The 16583-nt window shown below is 42.8% G+C and overlaps 1 protein-coding gene and 2 long non-coding RNA genes across 4 annotated transcripts in view; 2 read left to right on the top strand and 1 right to left on the bottom strand.

The window, feature by feature from the left end:
• The first annotated feature begins 2055 nt into the window (after positions 1–2055).
• LOC120239363 lies at positions 2056–13701 on the top strand. 2 transcript variants are annotated; one of them, XR_005530415.1, is made up of 6 exons: positions 2056–2130; positions 3502–3582; positions 3745–3857; positions 8262–8358; positions 11693–11800; positions 13616–13701. It is a non-coding gene; the product is annotated as an uncharacterized LOC120239363 (long non-coding RNA). The 2 variants fall into 2 exon arrangements; XR_005530416.1 differs by having other exon boundaries at positions 3739–3857.
• The window catches only part of ARFGEF3 (ARFGEF family member 3), a 178339-nt gene continuing 166309 nt past the window's right edge, over positions 4554–16583 (bottom strand). The window contains exons 31-34 of the mRNA XM_039243569.1: positions 16246–16377; positions 13582–13703; positions 8631–9852; positions 4554–4938 (exon numbers count right to left, since the gene is read on the bottom strand). Coding sequence (XP_039099500.1) covers positions 4747–4938; positions 8631–9852; positions 13582–13703; positions 16246–16377 — 1668 coding nt within the window. The 3' untranslated portion in view covers positions 4554–4746. The remainder of the gene's footprint in view (positions 4939–8630; positions 9853–13581; positions 13704–16245; positions 16378–16583) is intronic.
• Positions 13695–16581, top strand: LOC120239362. Its single transcript, XR_005530414.1, has 4 exons — positions 13695–13784; positions 14644–14869; positions 15696–15815; positions 16498–16581. It is a non-coding gene; the product is annotated as an uncharacterized LOC120239362 (long non-coding RNA).

Genomic DNA, 16583 nt, shown 5'->3' with positions numbered 1-16583 from the left:
TGAGAACACAATAATTTTTTTTGGATGAGGCATAATTAGGAGTTCTTTACTAATTTCATAACTCTTGCCCAATCACAAGCTCATATTTCTAATAAAAAGTGCTTAAAAAGAGTCTTCTGCTTTTATAAGGCCACACTAAATGTCACTAGGATCACCTAAGTGGTACCCACGCATATCCAAGTTCTGTCGTCCGCTTAACGTAATATGCTGGATTTTCCTGATGTCTGTTTCCTTGTCTGCAGAGTATGTAGAAATATTTAGGCATATGGCACGTGGTTACTATGGATATTGACCTGATGCCCTCAGTACCTGGATCTTTAAACAATCTTGTCTTACCCGTTGCTTCCTCTTCAGAGAGTGCAGTGGAAAACTGGCTAGAACTTATTTTGCATATTCTCAAACTTTGATGACTTTGATGACTTCCATGTTTACTACCATCTACTTCCCAGGGAAGCAAGTACAGAGGCACTGCTGGTGACAGGGCACTTAACTCTGAGTGATTAAATGGCAATTAAAAAAAATTTACCGATCGTGCATGTCATTCCAGACACAGACTGCCACGCTCACTTGCATGACCGCTGGCCCTGAATAATAATATTCCATCATTTCCGGCTAATTTGGCAAGTTTTCTAAGTTCCCACTGAGGGCCTGCTGTAAGACTAAAGTTCAGATTTTATTTTCAAACACTTGAAACATATGTATGATCTCTCTATAAATGAACACTTTTTTCACCCCTATTTGAAAAATCCTCATAGGATTGTAGATATGGGACATCAAGTATTTTCAACTCATTTTCACAGTTTAATTCCTTGTAACACTTATGTATTCACTCTGTGTCCTTAGAGCACTGTCATGGAGAGAGAGCACGGCCTTTGAATTCAGGAACACCTCTTTTGCAACCAGTTTTGCCATTTACTGGTTATCTTGGGCAAATTTCTTAACCCCTCGGGGTCTGTATCCTCATCTGGAAAAAGTGAGGAAAACAATACCCATCTGACAAGGTTATTGTGAGAATTAAAAGGTAATGTAGGTACCAGTCTACAATCACAGTGGCGTTCAACAAATGTCACCTCCTCCCCGCTATTTGTAACCTCTTGCAATTGTTATCAGCTCTAAATTAAGGTCTTCATTCTGCTTAGTCTGTTGGGATGGACCCAAATGGATTTTCTTTTCTGAGAAAGAAAACCTTCTTGTATAAGCAGCCTTTGGGGGAAGCCAGGGCTCTCTCTTCTATAATTGCATTACCTTCTTAAAGTGAAGGCTATTCGATGTTCTCAACAGACTCTGTATAAACCTTGAAACAACAAGAACTAAAAGCCTAGTGATGCTGTACCAAGAAGTTTCCATTTAAAGGTACTTTTGAATTATGTTAATATTTCGTCATGTTTGATTGGAAATAATTTGATCTGAGCTGTTACGTATGTTAGCATCTGCCTTGGTCATTACATACTGTAGAGATGGTAGAAAATGCCCTAGTTTTAAATTGATGAGGAAGGCTAGAAAATAATCTTAAGGGGAGAGAGAACAAGATGGTGTAAAGGGGCAGCCTAAGCATTTTTAAAAGCTAATCAGGAGAGGCAAGAGCGGGGAAGATCCTGGGCCTCCACCAAAGCTACGTCCTCATGGCAAGGAGAAATCTGATGATGAGTGTGGTCTACTTGGCTGTCAGGAATTCCTAAACACTTTGGATTTTCTAGGTATTTTCATGATGCACACGTTACCAAAATATTAGAAAAAGAGAATACATCTCAGTCATAGGATAACACACTTTGGGCAATAAATACAGGTGACTGAAAGTAGTGTGCAAAATCTTATTCTGCTTAGATCAATAAATATATGGTAATGACTGTTTTCACCATAAAGGCTGTCTTGTCCTTGGTCTTTCAGAGACCGTGGGAAGAGAGAGTGAAGGCAGAGAGTGGAAAAGGCAGAAATCCAGACACTGGAAGTGTGTGAAGGGCTGAAGTGGGAAGGGACTACTCATTTACTGAGGGTTCCTAATTGTTTCTCTTTCCTCTACACTCCTGGAGAAGACAGACTTCATTGTGACCTGAAGTTCTATTTGTTTAGAGATTATTTGTCTCGGGCACTGTCTTTTGATAACTGCAAATACCTCTGGGAAGTGTCAAGGTGAGCTGAGACCAATATGGGTGTCAGGGCAGGCTATCGAATAAATGATGGGAAGGGTCCAAAACCCTCTTTAAAAACTATAGATCAAGAGCTATGCACATTTTCTCACTTTTTTAATTCTTGGAAGCTATAATGAGTCCTAGTCTAAGAGCAGTGTTTGCACATAGTATGGGGTAAATTTATTTTCGTAAACTAGCCTTGGATCTCCTAATAGAGAGTCTATGGGTGCATGAATTTTGATTTCTAAACAATTAACTAACATACTCTGGGATGTGACATTCTGAATTGACACTGGCTTTGAATTTTTATGCTTTATAAAAAGTTGCTACATGTAAACCTGCTATATTCATGGATTTGACACTCTGCCTGAGGCTTCCTGCCCCTCCCCTCCACGGCCCTTGCCCCCACCAAGTTAATGTGGTGGTCCTCATGGGTTCACAAAGGGGAAGTAAACCTCTGATAAGCAGTATACATGGTGGTTCTTTTCCTTTTTGTAGCTTTTGTGAAAACAACAAGTATCTGACTTTCAATTCTACTAACAAAACATAAAAAGTATAAGACTACAGCTCATTGCTATTCCAACAATTCATTGCTTGTTAAGATCAACTAGTTGATCTGTTTTTACATTTGAATTGTTGTCGAATGAGTAAAATCTGAAGGCAAAGAGTGTGTTTTATGGAACTTAAAAAATGCCTTCTGGATTTTGCTGTGCTCTCTCGATGGCATACGAAATGATGGGGTCCTTTGACAATGCCTAAATAAATCAGGGAACCTTGTCTTCATCGTGACCTTGTAGATGTTTACATATTTCTCAAGGAAGGCAAAGTTTACAAATACTAGCACTGAGTAAAGCTGTTAGTTTTAAATTCTTACTTCTGTACTGAAGAGTTGAAGTTTTAGTTTTAAATGACATTCCATTATGAACACATTTTTAGGGGCTGGGAAAATGATAATGTATCTTAGCAACTAACTGTTACTTTCTAGAATGTACACGAGTGGGCTTGATTGAGAAGTTTCAATCATTATCCTGAAGAACTATTCAGTGTACTGTAAATATGATAAAGCTTCCAAATTAATTTTCTAGTAATATCTAAAAGAAATATCCATGTAAAATAACGACTAGGAAAGACATCAGACATAGGATAAATTTACTTGCCAGAGAGAAGTGTTTGAAATTGAGAAACTTAATTTCCTAAATTTCATTCTATGAAATTAGTTTTAATTTCTTTAGTTTTTAAAAATTTATCTAGTTTTATTTTCTTCTGAGACCAGAGCTCATATGCCTGACACGCTCATTTCATGTGATGGTTGTATAATATTTTAAGATTTAAAATGACTTCATCCCAGTCTCCTTTCCCCACCCCTTTCCAGCTGTCTCCCTGCCCCATACTTCTGTCCTGTTCCCTGAGAAGTCTGCTTGCTGGATGGAGAACCGAGTCCTTTCCTCCAAAGGTGCGGATACAAAATGAGTTGCATTTTAATGTTTTGTTTTCTTAAAAACCCAGTGTTCTGCCCTATGTTCAGATAACTGTGGAGCATAGAAATGTCTGTGCAACAAGAAACTAAGGCACCATTTTTTTCTTTCCCTTTCCTGTTTTGCCTTGGGAGTAAAAGCAAAGACAAATGGGAAGCCAAGTGGTTGGTCAGTCTGTCTCTTGGCCATATCTCTATCAGCCAATCTCACTGTGTGTCAAAGCTGCCAGCCCACGGACTTAAAACCTGGCCAGGTAAGCATTTTCTTCTTTTAGAAACAAGGAAATAAAGGCACAAAAGCACCTTACAAGAAGAAGTTGGTGAATACCAACTGGAAAATCTTGGCTGTTTAGGTTAACTTTGAAATGTTCTGGGATATTTTACAGAGGAAGCCATCCCTTTCTTGATTGTGACACCCAAGAATGTGTTTCCAGCTGTTTTCTTCCCCGCTAATAAACCCATAATAATAATAATAGAAAATCTTCCTCCAGGGGCGCCTGGGTGGCTCAGTCGGTTAAGCAGCCAACTTCAGCTCAGGTCATGATCTCACGGTTCGTGGGTTCGAGCCCCGCATCGGGCTCTGTGCTGACAGCTAGCTCAGAGCTTGGAGCCTGCTTCAGATTCTGTATCTCCCTCCCTCTCTGACCCTCCCCTGCTCACACTGTCTCTCTCTCTCTCTCTCAGAAATAAATAAAACATTAAAAAATTAAAAAAAATCTTCCTCCAATGACTGTCTGGTACTAGATGCCTGAGTGCTTACACATCAGCTTGACTTACCAGCAAATATTTCCTTAACATTTGCATTAAAAAAAAATTGACTAGATCGATGTGGTGTTCTCGAAGGGGTAGTCCTTGAAAGGGGTCCTTTTGGGAAGGACATCACAAGCAAAAGCACTGGGAAATTAATATCAAGATTTAGAAATGTATCAAGGAATGGAGACTTTCTGAAATCATGTGCAAAATCAGAGTATCAGTTGTGTCATCCAGATATAAGTTTAGTGTCCAGAATGGCCCCAGTGTTGGGGAGCGGCAGATTGTCCTCTGAGACCCTTATTTTATGGGGCTGGTGGTGGGGAAAACCGATCAGTCAGACTGGCAGGCATTCTCTAACCCTCGCTACTGAACTTCCTTCACGTCAGTCGTCTACACGATGATGTCGTAGACCCGGCCCACTCTGCCCAGCCATTCTCTCACGGCCTGGCGCACGCGGATGTCGGTCACGTGACAGGTCAGCTGGCTGATGCACGGGAACACGGCAGGCTGGAGGGCTGTGAAGGTCTGGTCTGGAAGGATCTGAATCTGGTTGAGAACTGTTAGCACCATGTTGGTCCACGCCTAAGAGAGAGGATTTAGGGGGAATTAGCGGCTTTCTCCTGTGAGTTCATCTGAACTCTCAGGTGGGGCTAAGCCCTGCCAGTTGGCAAATGAGTTTTCTCAGTCTTTGGGCTGCAGTAAATCAGTCTTTACTAATTTAATGTAGCTACTAGAAATTGTCATTTTAAGTTCATATATACAAGGAATAGCAGAGACTCCTCTAACATTAGAGATACCTGGTTTTCAGCTTTTGTAGACAAGAGGCATAACTCGTTTTATTGCACTTTACTGTGCTTCCCAGAGGGTTTTTTTTTTTTTTTTTCCCATTTGTTCACTTTGTATCTCTGTGTCACATTTTGGTAATTCTCACAGTATTTCAAACTTCTACATTATTATATTTGTTGGGATGATCTGTGATGTGACTATTATAACTGTTTTGGGGTGCCATGAATTGTGCCTATATAAGATGAACTTAATTGATAAATGTGTGCTCTGACTGCTCCACCAATCACCTCCCCCATCTCTCTCCTGGGGCCTCCCTATTCCCTGAGACACAACAATATTGACATTAGGCCGATGAATATGCCTACACTGACCTTTAAGTGTTCACGTGAAAGGAAGAGTTGTATGTCTCTCACTTTAAATCAAAAGCCAGAAATGATTATGCTTAGTGAGGAAGGCATGTTTGGAAGCTGAGACTGGCACAAAAGCCTAGTTTCCAGCCTAAGTTAGCCAAGCTGTGAACGCAAAGGGAAAGTCTTTGAAGGAAATTAAACGCGTGACTCCAGGGAACACACAAGCGATAAGAAAGAAAAACAACCTTAGTGCAGACAAGGAGAAAGTTTGGTCTGGATAGAAGGTCAAACCAGCCCCAACATTCCCTTAAGCCAAAGCCTAATCCAGAGCAAGGCCCTAACTCTCTTCAATTCTGTGAAGGCTAAGACAGGCGAGGAAGCTGGAGAAGAAAGCTTGAAGCTCACAGAGGTTGGTTCACGGGGTTTAAGGAAAGAAGCTGTTTCCCTAAGAGCAAAGTTCCGGGGGAAGCAGCAAGAGCTGATTAGAAGCAGCAGCAGCAAGGTCTCCAGAAGATCTGCTGAGGTAACTGATGAAGGTGGTTACACTAAACAACAGATTTTCAACACAGATGAAACAGCCTTCTGTTGGAAAACGATGCCATCTCGGACTTTCAGAGCTACAGGGAAGTCAATACCTGGGTTCAAAGGGCAGGCTGACCCTCTAGTTATGGGCTAATGCAGCTGGTGACTTTAAGTAAGTTGAAGCCAGTGCTCATTTACTATTCCCCAAATACTAAAGCCCTTAAGAATTGTGCTAGAGCTATTCTGCACTCCATAAATAAAACAACAAAACCTGGATGGCAGCACATGCTTACAGATGGTTCACTGAATATTCTAACCCTACTATTGAGAACTGCTACTCAGAAAAAAGAATCCCTTTCAAAATATTCCTATTTTGAAATAGGAATTCCAATATTCTTGACAATGTACCTGGTCACTCAAGAGCTCTGAGGGAGATGGGCAATGAGATTAATGATTTTGTGCCTGCTAACACAACAGCCATTCTGCAGCCCATTTCTACTTTCAAGTCATTATTTAAGAATTCCATTTAATAAGGCTATAGCTATTATAGTGAGTCCTCTGATGGATCTGGGCAAAGTATATTGAAAACCTGGAAAGTAGTCACCATTCCAGATTCTGTTAAGAACATTCATGACTCATGGGAAGAGGTCAGAACATCAACATGAACAGGAGTGTGGAAGAAGTTGCTTCCGACACTCACGTATGACTCTGAGGGGCTCAGGACTTAGTGAAGGAAGTAACTACGGGTGTGGTGGAAACAGCGGGAGAACTAGAATTAGAAGCAGAGCCTGAAGGTGGGCCTGGACTGCTGCCATCTCATGATCAAACTTAAATGGAGAAGGAATTACTTCTTATGGGTGAGCAAAGAAAATGGTTTCTTGAGATGGAATCTACTCCTGGTGAAGATGCCGTGAAGATTACTGAAATGACAACAGAGGACTTAGAATATGACATACGCTTAGTTGATGGGGCAGCAGCGGGGATTGAGTGAACTAATCCCATTTTGAAAGTAGCTTTAGTGTAGGTACAATGCTATTAAACAGCATTGCATGCTACAGAGAAATAGTAGGTCAAAGAGTCAATGCAGCAACCTTTATTGTCGCCTTATTTTAAGAAAGTGCCACAGCCACCCCAACCTTCAGCAACCACCACCCTGATCAGTCAGCAGCCGTCAGCATGGAGGCAAGACCCTCCACCAGCAAGACTATTATGTGTTAAAAACTCAGATGATTTTTAGCAATATTTTTAAAATTAAGGTATGCGTATATCTATTTTTAGATATAATGCTATTGTACACTTTATAGACTATGGCATAGTGTAAACATAACTTTTATATGCACTGGGAAGTCAAAAAATTCATTTGACGTGCTTTGAGATTTGCTTCACTGCAGGGGTCTGGACCCAAACCTGCAGTATTTCCAAGGTGTGCCTGTACCAAAATCTTATTTATTCCTCAGATTTTTAAAAACTCTCTTGCCTTCCTATTATGAAGAAACTTTGTTTGTTTTTGTGAGATTGGAGGGGGGGAATGGCAGAGAGAGGGAGACAGAATCCGAAGCAGGCTCTGAGCAGTCAGCACAGAGCCTGACGCGGGGCTCGAACTCATGAACCGTGAGATTGTGACCTGAGTTGAAGTCGGATGCTTAACCAACTGAGTCACCCAGGCGCCCCTAATGAAGAGACATTAAATTATCAGTCTCTAGAATACCTAACAAACTGGAATAGGACTACCATATGTCTCTGTTAGACTAGATTGGCAAAAGTCCAAAGATGATTTTTGTGGATTCCAAAGTTTAGTACTATATTCAAAATGCTTTAGAAGAAAATAAGTCATCTTGCAAGATTCATGCTATGTCCAAGTTGATGTTCATTCTAAGAATACATTTTTGTGCAGGTTCATAGAATTCTAGGATTGAAGATTTTCTAACTTATGTAACAGGAGTCCACATTCTAAATGCTCGGAGTATTTTTAAAGGGCTCCTTATCACTCTAGATCCCTCTATTTCTCTTTTCCTGTCTCATCAATTCTTAAATTGAACAAACAGTACCAACATTGTTTTCTTCTCAGGCTGAGTTTTGGATGCACCACGAAATGACAAATATTAACTATACGAAGGAACACGAATGCTCAAAGCCCTCTAGGGAATGAGAATTTTTGTGTGCTCAGAATGGATTAGAAAAACTTGAGATGAAAACAGCTCATTGGTATAACCACATAATAACATGCACTTTGCTTTTCTCCTTTAGGTATTTCTTCAGTGCATCTTCAAATGACAAACTCAGGACTCCATGCCAGTGAAAGTATGTTCACTTTAGAAGCTTTAGCTTCATCTTATTTATTCAGGTGAGCTCCAAGTTCTCAATACTATCTCCTAGAACCCATAAAAATAATTCCTGACATTATGTAAGAGTCAAATTTCCATTTCAGACAGATGCTATGTCTTAGGCTCAGGCAATCCTCTGACTCTGGAGGGAAACTGTCAACTCTGACAATGGGTATGAGTGTTCTGCAAGGGGGACATGGCTGCCATTGTCTGTCCCTGGGAACCCAGCCTCCCTCTGGCACTGCCAGGTGCGCCTCCCCGCATCCCGCATCCCGGGCCGGCAGGAACCCACCTGGATCTGTGCTTCGGCGTCCCTCCCAGACACGCTCAGGGAGCTCCCGGTGGAGCCGGAGCGGGGCCTCTTCTCCTGTCGCAGCAGCTCGGGGCCCGCGCTGAAGGAATGCCGCATCTGCCCTTGGTCTATCAAGTGCTGGGGACGCTGCAGCAGTGGGGAGTCCTGGCCCCGTGGACCCAGCGGCTCGCCCTTCTTATCCACCTTGACCTCTTTGGGGAACGTGGGCAGGTTGTGCTGCTGTTTCCTCTTTTTGTATTCAGTCATCAACTTGGAAATGGTTTTGTCGGCCGCCATGGTGTAGATTTTGTTACCCGCGCTCTCCCACCATTCTTTCTTCCGGCCAGAATCCTTCTTCTCCACCTTGGGGCTCGGGGGCAGCAGCAGCACGTCCCCGCTGCCCACCCTCAGGTTCCCAGACTCGCCTGTGTGATCCCGGGCTTGACTTCGGTCGTCCTCAGAAGGGGTGTCTTTCCCCGAGAACCCCCCAGTGGATGGGGTGGAGGACTCCGACTGGAAGGAGGGGAGGATGAAGAACGGGTCACTCTTGAAGATGGGAGCCTCCTCCATGCTGTTCTCCAGATCCAGGTGCATCTGGATGTAGTTGGTGGACAGCTCCATGCACAGCTGGTGCAGCCTCTTGACCAGCCACACCCAGTCCGCATTGCTGATGGGCTGGACACTTAGCGACGGCATCCGGGCCCTCCACCGCCTCTTCTCCTTGCCTCTCGGGGGACTCACCTGGGCAGTCTCCTCAAAAATGTCTTCATCTTCTGATGAACACTGCTGGGAGGAGTCTGTGCTTTTCTCCTCGTCCTCAAAAAGGACTTTCTTCACTTGCTCGGCAGTGATGGTTTCTTGGTTGGTGAGAACCGCACAGACCAGCGCGTGGAAATAAATATTAAAACTCATTGCAGACTGGCGGTAGAGGTTGGCAGCGCCTCCGATGCCGGACACCTTCTTCAGCAGGCACTTCAGCCCAGGGCTGGTGTCAAACTCTCTCGCCGTCCTGTACGAGTCTAGCAGCAGGTCGAAGATGACCGCCAAGTTCTGCATGGAGATGTACCTGAGGAAGCCGGCGAGCTTGGCCTCGGGCACCTGGACCGTCTTCTCCTCCCCAGGGGAGGGGCCCTTGACAAACTCTTCTAACAAGATATCATATAAGTTCTGGAGTAACACTTGATGAGAGAGCAAGCTCACCACAATTTCCCTGAAAGAAACGCTTCAAATGAAAAGAAAGGGAGTGATCAGTAGCCTTTTGCCAAACGTGAGGTCCTTTGCAGCGATTCAGATGTTATACGTTTTAGAACGATATAGGCGAAATGATAAACTACTTGTGTTTTAATGCCTTCCTTTAAAAAGGGAAAACTTCTTGGGACATTACATGATAACCATTTTCACCATGAGGATTAATGGGCTTAACCCCATTAGTGGGATTAATGGGATTGCTGATACTTTTTAAAATCTTGAGGCTATAATATTAATGTTTTATAAAAACTATTAAATACAGGCACACTTATGGGAGATGACATTTTATTTCCTTCATAGCTACGAGTAATAAAATGTCAAACCAGACAGTAACAATTTCTGGTCAATCCTCTGAATTTTAATTGGCTGTCTTCACTACCCTTTGGCCTTTTTGCTCAAACTCAAAGTTGTTAGCAATCTCGTGAAGTCTAGCTTTCTAGGGACTACACTTGCTTACCAGGCGTAGCGGTTAATTCTCTAGGTGCGTATGTGTAAAAACTTGGGCACTTCCAGCGTGTGAGATGGAGGAGAGCCAAACATTTGCAACATTAAGAAATAGGTAATTGAGCTATTGTAAACCAAATTGAGGAGAGAAAGCAGCATTCACTCAACACACGCAACTGCCTTCTGTGTCCTTTCCTGCCAGCATGGCCATGGGACTCCTTTGTGTGCCTGACTGTTCATTTGGATCCACTGAGATTCCCCTCGTGTCAGCTACATGGGCTGGGCTGATCCTACCTAGACACCTGGCCAGGACTCATGGGCTGTCCCTGCTTCTCAACCATCAGTCACAAGGACAACTTCCTGCTCTTCGTTATCGGGGCTGTGCCCCTTGCTGATTTGGCCTCTTCTGTTTGGTTGGATTCTTATACTAAGAAAACAATTTCAATTCCAATCCACCCACATGGTTTGTGCTTTCACATTCTTTTCATTGCTCTTAGAATTCTATGAAAATAGCTCATGCCATTATATGGCAAACTCACTCCCGTGATGGGATAATTATGAAGGCAGGACAACTCTTAATGTTTATTTTTTTTTTAATGTTTATTTCAAGAAGCCAACCGTTATGTTAATATGACTAGTTATGACCTTGCATTTAAAAATTACTTTTTTTTTTTTTAACATAAAAGAACACAAATGCTTCTATACATTTAAGGGCTGACCTGGCCCTTTGTGCAGTGGTACATTGAGGGAACACTCTATGCTCAGCAAAGATGGAATAAGTGAGCAGCAAAGAACTGTCATTTACAAACAGTGACCCTTTCTAACAAATCACTTAAGTAACTGTTTTGTGGTAAAGTGCACATAACATAAAGTTGCTGTTTTAACCACCTTAAAAAGTACAATTCAGTGGCATTTAGCACATGCACAATGTTGGGTAACCATCACCACTATCTACTTCTAGAACGTTTTCGTCTCAAACTCAATACTCTTTGCACAGTAACTCTCCATTCCCCCTTCTGATAAGTTAACTAATTAATTTTTATTTTTTTATCCTACCCCTGATAATTTACTTAAGGTATTAAGAACCCTGGATATGCATTTTTCTGGAAGAAGAGGGCTCTAAAAGCCACCAAGTTGGTCTAGTACTTAGCGTCCTATCGTTGTAGACACAAATTCTAAGGGAAATCCTGTCACCAATTACTCAAGTCTATACCCTTGTCTGTCTTCTTCACTACACTTTATAAAGTCCTCAAGGTCAAGGGCAGTATTTCATTCATCTTTGTCCCCAGGACCTGGGAAAATGTCTGGTGAGAGGAGCACTCAGTAAGTGTCCAAGGCAAACTGAGTAACGAAAACTTATTGGTTTTAAGTGCTGGTGCCTGGACAAAACGTTCTCCTTGAGAAATGGCTCTGACGCTCCAACCCCATGTCCCTGGCAGCCTGGACCCCTGAAGCAGGGACCACAACCAGAGAGAGGGGTGAGTTTGATCAAACTTCTGAAGGTATAAACACCCCAGCCCAGAGGACATGACCTATCGCCTTCCCTGAGAGCTGGAAAGCCCTTCACCAGCAAACACTTAAAAAGAGGGTTGAATTTTGAATTATGTTTGAATTATGGAGGATCTTTATCAACCGAGATCATCCCTTTGAAGCTTTAGGATACAAAATGGCTAAGTGTGCGTGTGAAAAAGGACAGAAAATCCTTCTTTCAAGCTAACTGATGCAGCAATAAGAAAGTAGCAGCAGCAGTACTGTGGGGATCAACATTTCAGACAGATACCAAAAAAGTGAAATAACTGTTTATAGACATGCAACTCCTAATCATCTTTTAAAAAAGACCTGGAACCAAAAAAAAAAATCAGCAGATAACTTTTCAAATTTGTTGTACCCAAGTGTTTCAGCCTTTTTCTCAGCATAGGGCGTCTTCCCCCTTTAAGGAGGGGACCTTGAAGTGCTTCTGATCCCAAGTACAAAGGAAAGCTCTCCTCAAGAGTTAGTTGCATAACAAGTGGCTGACCTAAGACCTGCTAATGTCAGTACCACAGATAAACAGAGTCATGCGCTTAAAGCTCTCACTGTAGGTGGGTTGTGTAAAGCTCAGGACTGTCAAGGCCAAAGGGATTTAAAAACTGCACCCAGATTTCTCTTTATTCATATTACAATCTGAATTTGATTTACTTTTTTTTTTTTTTTCCCATGGGTGATTTCAATATGGGCCCTTTGAGGATGCACTTGAGGGCATATAAATGAACTTTCCTGAGGTCTAACTCCTCTTGTCCTCCATCCTGTGCTAAGAACTGTCTGTAGTAAGAGTCAAATCCAGGAATGCAAAGTGGTGCCACCCTTTGGCTATGTCCCTGAGTAGGTGGCCCAGCCTCTCTGAATGTTTCCTCGTAGATAAAACGGGAGTGGAAATACCTAGCCTCTGTATTCCACGTATAGCGCTCCAATACTTATCATCATTACTATTCGTGTGTTGGGAGTTTAAAAATGGAAATTTCTGTCATGGCTATTATCCTGCAAGTCTAGGAACAACAGTTTTTAGGCAATTTGATAGTATTTAAAAAGGGCAAAATTCTTGCAGCAGGGCAGAGATCTGTCTCCTGACAGCTATATTGCTCTTAAGAAGTTGATGTATTTCTCCCTGAAATAATATAAATCATGCCTCACATTACAATTTTTTAAAAAAGGGGTATAATATAGCTGATCCTATAAACACACTGAGTTGCGTCCCCCTGACACCATTCATATGTTGAAGTCTGAACCCACAGTACCACAGTGTGACTGTATTTGGAGATAAGGTCTTAAAAATTAATTAGAGTAGACCCTAATCCAATATGACTCGTGTCTCTATCAGCAGAGATTAGGACACAAACATATACAGAAGAAGATCATGTGAAGACAGGGAGAAGGCATCCATCCAGAAGCCAGGAAGAGAGGGCTCAGAAGAAACTGACCCTGCCCAGACCTTGATCTTTGGCCTCTAGGCTCCAGAACTGTGAGCAAATACAGTCTGTTGATTCAGCCACCCAGTTGGTGGTACTTTGTTATGGCAGCCCTAGCAAATTAGTACATGTGAAATGTGGAAACTTTGGTGAAAAGGTGAACAATTTTCTGTGAATTTAGTCCTTGGCTAAAGGACTCTATAACGTTTCCAGTATTCTTAGCCAAAACTTGGATGACAATGAGCCAGAATGCAAAATAAGTGAGCTTTGCTCATTATACATTCCCCACATGTTAGAGCTGGTTAGCTGCTTACCTTTTCTTCGTATGACCGTTTGGCTTCTCATCAGGAGGCAGTTCAATAATGAGCTGACAGGACTGAGCATGATCGAAGTTGTTTGGAGTCTTTGGTGAGCACTGGGTGTCCAACATAAACACCTGCAAAGGTACGCAAAGGTACAGTTCAGAGCTCCACCATCCTCCACCTGACTCTACCAGGGATTAGCTGGATGGCCCTGGGTAAGTTGCTTTTTTCTTTTTACTCATTTTCTCACTTTAAGGTTGATATTGAGGTTTCCTACCCGGTATGTTTGTTGAGAGAATTCATATGTGTGTATTAAGTACACATAGTATTAGAACAGTAAAAATTCAGTAGAAGTTAGAGGCTGACACTAATACTAATACTAGTACTACCTTTATCATGTGACAGTTCATTACACTCCTGTACACGCTGCTATTTAATATTATTTAATACTAATAAAGAGGGGCTGTGTTTGTAAAAAAAAGAATCTCTGATTTTGACATTATATTCTATCCAACACAAGAAATTAATTAGGACCTCCTGTTGGGACTACTGATGTAGACCTGCTCCTCTACCAGATTGTGGAAGAAGTGACTAAGAAAACAGTAACCACTTCCCAATTCTGACCTCCATGATCTCGTTTTACATGATTTCACAGCCTTTCCCTACTTCCCTTTGGAAATAGAAGTATTCTTAAGAAACTTTTCCTTTCCAAAATTTATAAGAGTTATCAGAGTATCTGGAGGAAGGTTAGGGACTGAGGAAGAAAACAGAAATGTTAAAAAGTAAAAGGTTCACTAAGTAGTCTCTGCCTTTCTTCTCCATTAATGGTCCAGTATTTCAGAAGAAGATTCCATGTTCTCACTGTGTGATGTATATAGTTTGGAAAACCACTGTGCGCACTGGGAAACATCTGTATCTAGCAGTGTACTGGCTTCCTAGTAGAGAAGTTACCCCAGCAGAGGACCGCCCCCTTGGCTTCTCTGTCCTGGTGCCTTACTGCCGTGGCTGTCCATGGCAGCCTTGCGGATGGGAGTGGCTTCCCACTGCAGCCTTACGACCCTTCTTCTGTTCCAGCCTCTGCGGACTGGCCATGGATGCTTCAGAGGGATGTGCTCTCTACCTTCCGAACAGCACAGCCGTCATGTCCTGAGATATCATGAGTGTTGACGGCAGACGATAGGAGAAGTGGAAGGTGGAAGGGTGTCCCACTATGTGAGGAGTGCAGGGGGAAAGCCCTTTAGAAGCCAGACCAAGCCAGGAAACTTCTCAACTGATCATCAGGGGAGCCTGGATTATTAATGTACTAAGGGGAGATTTTATTAAGAATTTAAACAGATCCTGTAGAGAAAGAAAGCCTCTAACTACTTATTCAATGATTCAATCTGACACTATGTATACATTTATAAAAATTGCTTAATATTTTATTTACTTCTCAAATTTGAGACAGGAAGAGAGAGAATCTTAAGCAGGCTCCACACTCAGCATGAAGCCCGACGTGGGCCTCGATCCCATGATGCTGGGATCATGACTTGAGACGAAATCAAGAGTCAGACCGTCAACCTACTGAACCACCCAGGGGCCCCATAACCGCTTAATATTCTAAACATACCAGACACGTATGTGCAAAATATCTTCTGCATGTGAAGACACAATTCAAATATGTCTGTTGCCATTACATGACAGACTGTATTCTCAATAACCGTGCACTGGGACACCTGGGTGGCTCAGTCGGTTAAGCCTCCAACTTCAGCTCAGGTCATGATCTCACAGTTTGTGGGTTCAAGCCCCGTGTTGGGCTCTCTGCTGACGGCTAGCTCAGAGCCTGGAGCCTGTTTCAGATTCTGTGTCTCCCTCTCTCTCTGACCCTCCCCTGTTCACAGTCTCTCTCTTAGAAATAATTAAAAATATTAAAAAAAAAATAACTGTGCACTATTATGAATATATGTAAATTTAGGAACGGTGCTTAATTACTGCTGGAAGCCCATGCAGGGCTTCTTAGAGGTAGACTGACATGTCACACAAGTGTTTGGGGGCTAATCTGTGGCTGGTGTTAATGTTGTGATTTAGTAACTCACTGCCCCAGCAGATGTTTACTAAGGCCCTTCTGTATGTACTCCTTGCTCTAGGACCACCAAGGCAAATATACAGAATGGGCTCTGCTTCTCAGGAGATCATAGCCAAGTTTTGTGAGTTCTTTGATATCTGCCAGAAGAAAAAGCCATTGGTACATGGTGATCCCTGCATGAGTAAGTATAGTTTAACCTCACTTATCAGTTACATTCAACTGAAATTATGCAACTTGTAAGTGTTAAGCTCTGTATGGGAGATATAAGAGAAAAAAAATCAAGTAAGTCCACTATCCTTAGGCACTCGTAGTCTGGCAGGAATATCAATGTTTAAGCAAATAATGGATAATCTAAGTAGTCCAAGCAAGACAAGCGCGGTATCAAGTGTAAGCGTCCAGGCAGGAAAAGGACCCTGTCTGATCTGGGCACTGGGGATGATCATAATGCTGTTGACTGGGTTAGTTATTCCTCACAAAAAACAGTACTGACAAGACGCAGAGCCACAAGGTGTATGTCCCTAAGGGAATGGAAAGTGGTCTGGTGATGTAAGACCTTCATCACCAGATGATAGGTGATAGAAGCCCCTGGGATCACAAGCCCCAGCCCTTACCTGCTGAGCCATGGCTCGAATGCGCCAGTACTCGGCCTCCGCGCTGGGGGAGGAGGAGGGGGCTGCCACCCTCACCTGGCAGCCCTCCCCACTGAAGCTCTCGGTACCACTGTGGAAGCAGCCCAGCAGATCCTAGGGAGAAACAACAGCAGACGTTCCCTGGGTGTGTCCAGGCCCCCACCCGGAGCTGACTCGGTTTCCGTGTCCGGGACAAAAGCACTCATCTGACAACTTCTTTCTCACCCTCTGCAGGATTTCAGGTGAGATGGCCCACTCAGGGGAGGAGGGCAGAACCTGGGTGCCCAACCTGACGGGCAGCACGAGGGCAAAGGAAGGCT

Source organism: Hyaena hyaena, unplaced genomic scaffold (assembly GCF_003009895.1).
Source record: "Hyaena hyaena isolate Hyena2069 unplaced genomic scaffold, ASM300989v1 scaffold_229, whole genome shotgun sequence".
NCBI lineage: Eukaryota > Metazoa > Chordata > Mammalia > Carnivora > Hyaenidae > Hyaena > Hyaena hyaena.
This window is presented reverse-complemented; position numbering and strand designations above follow the sequence as displayed.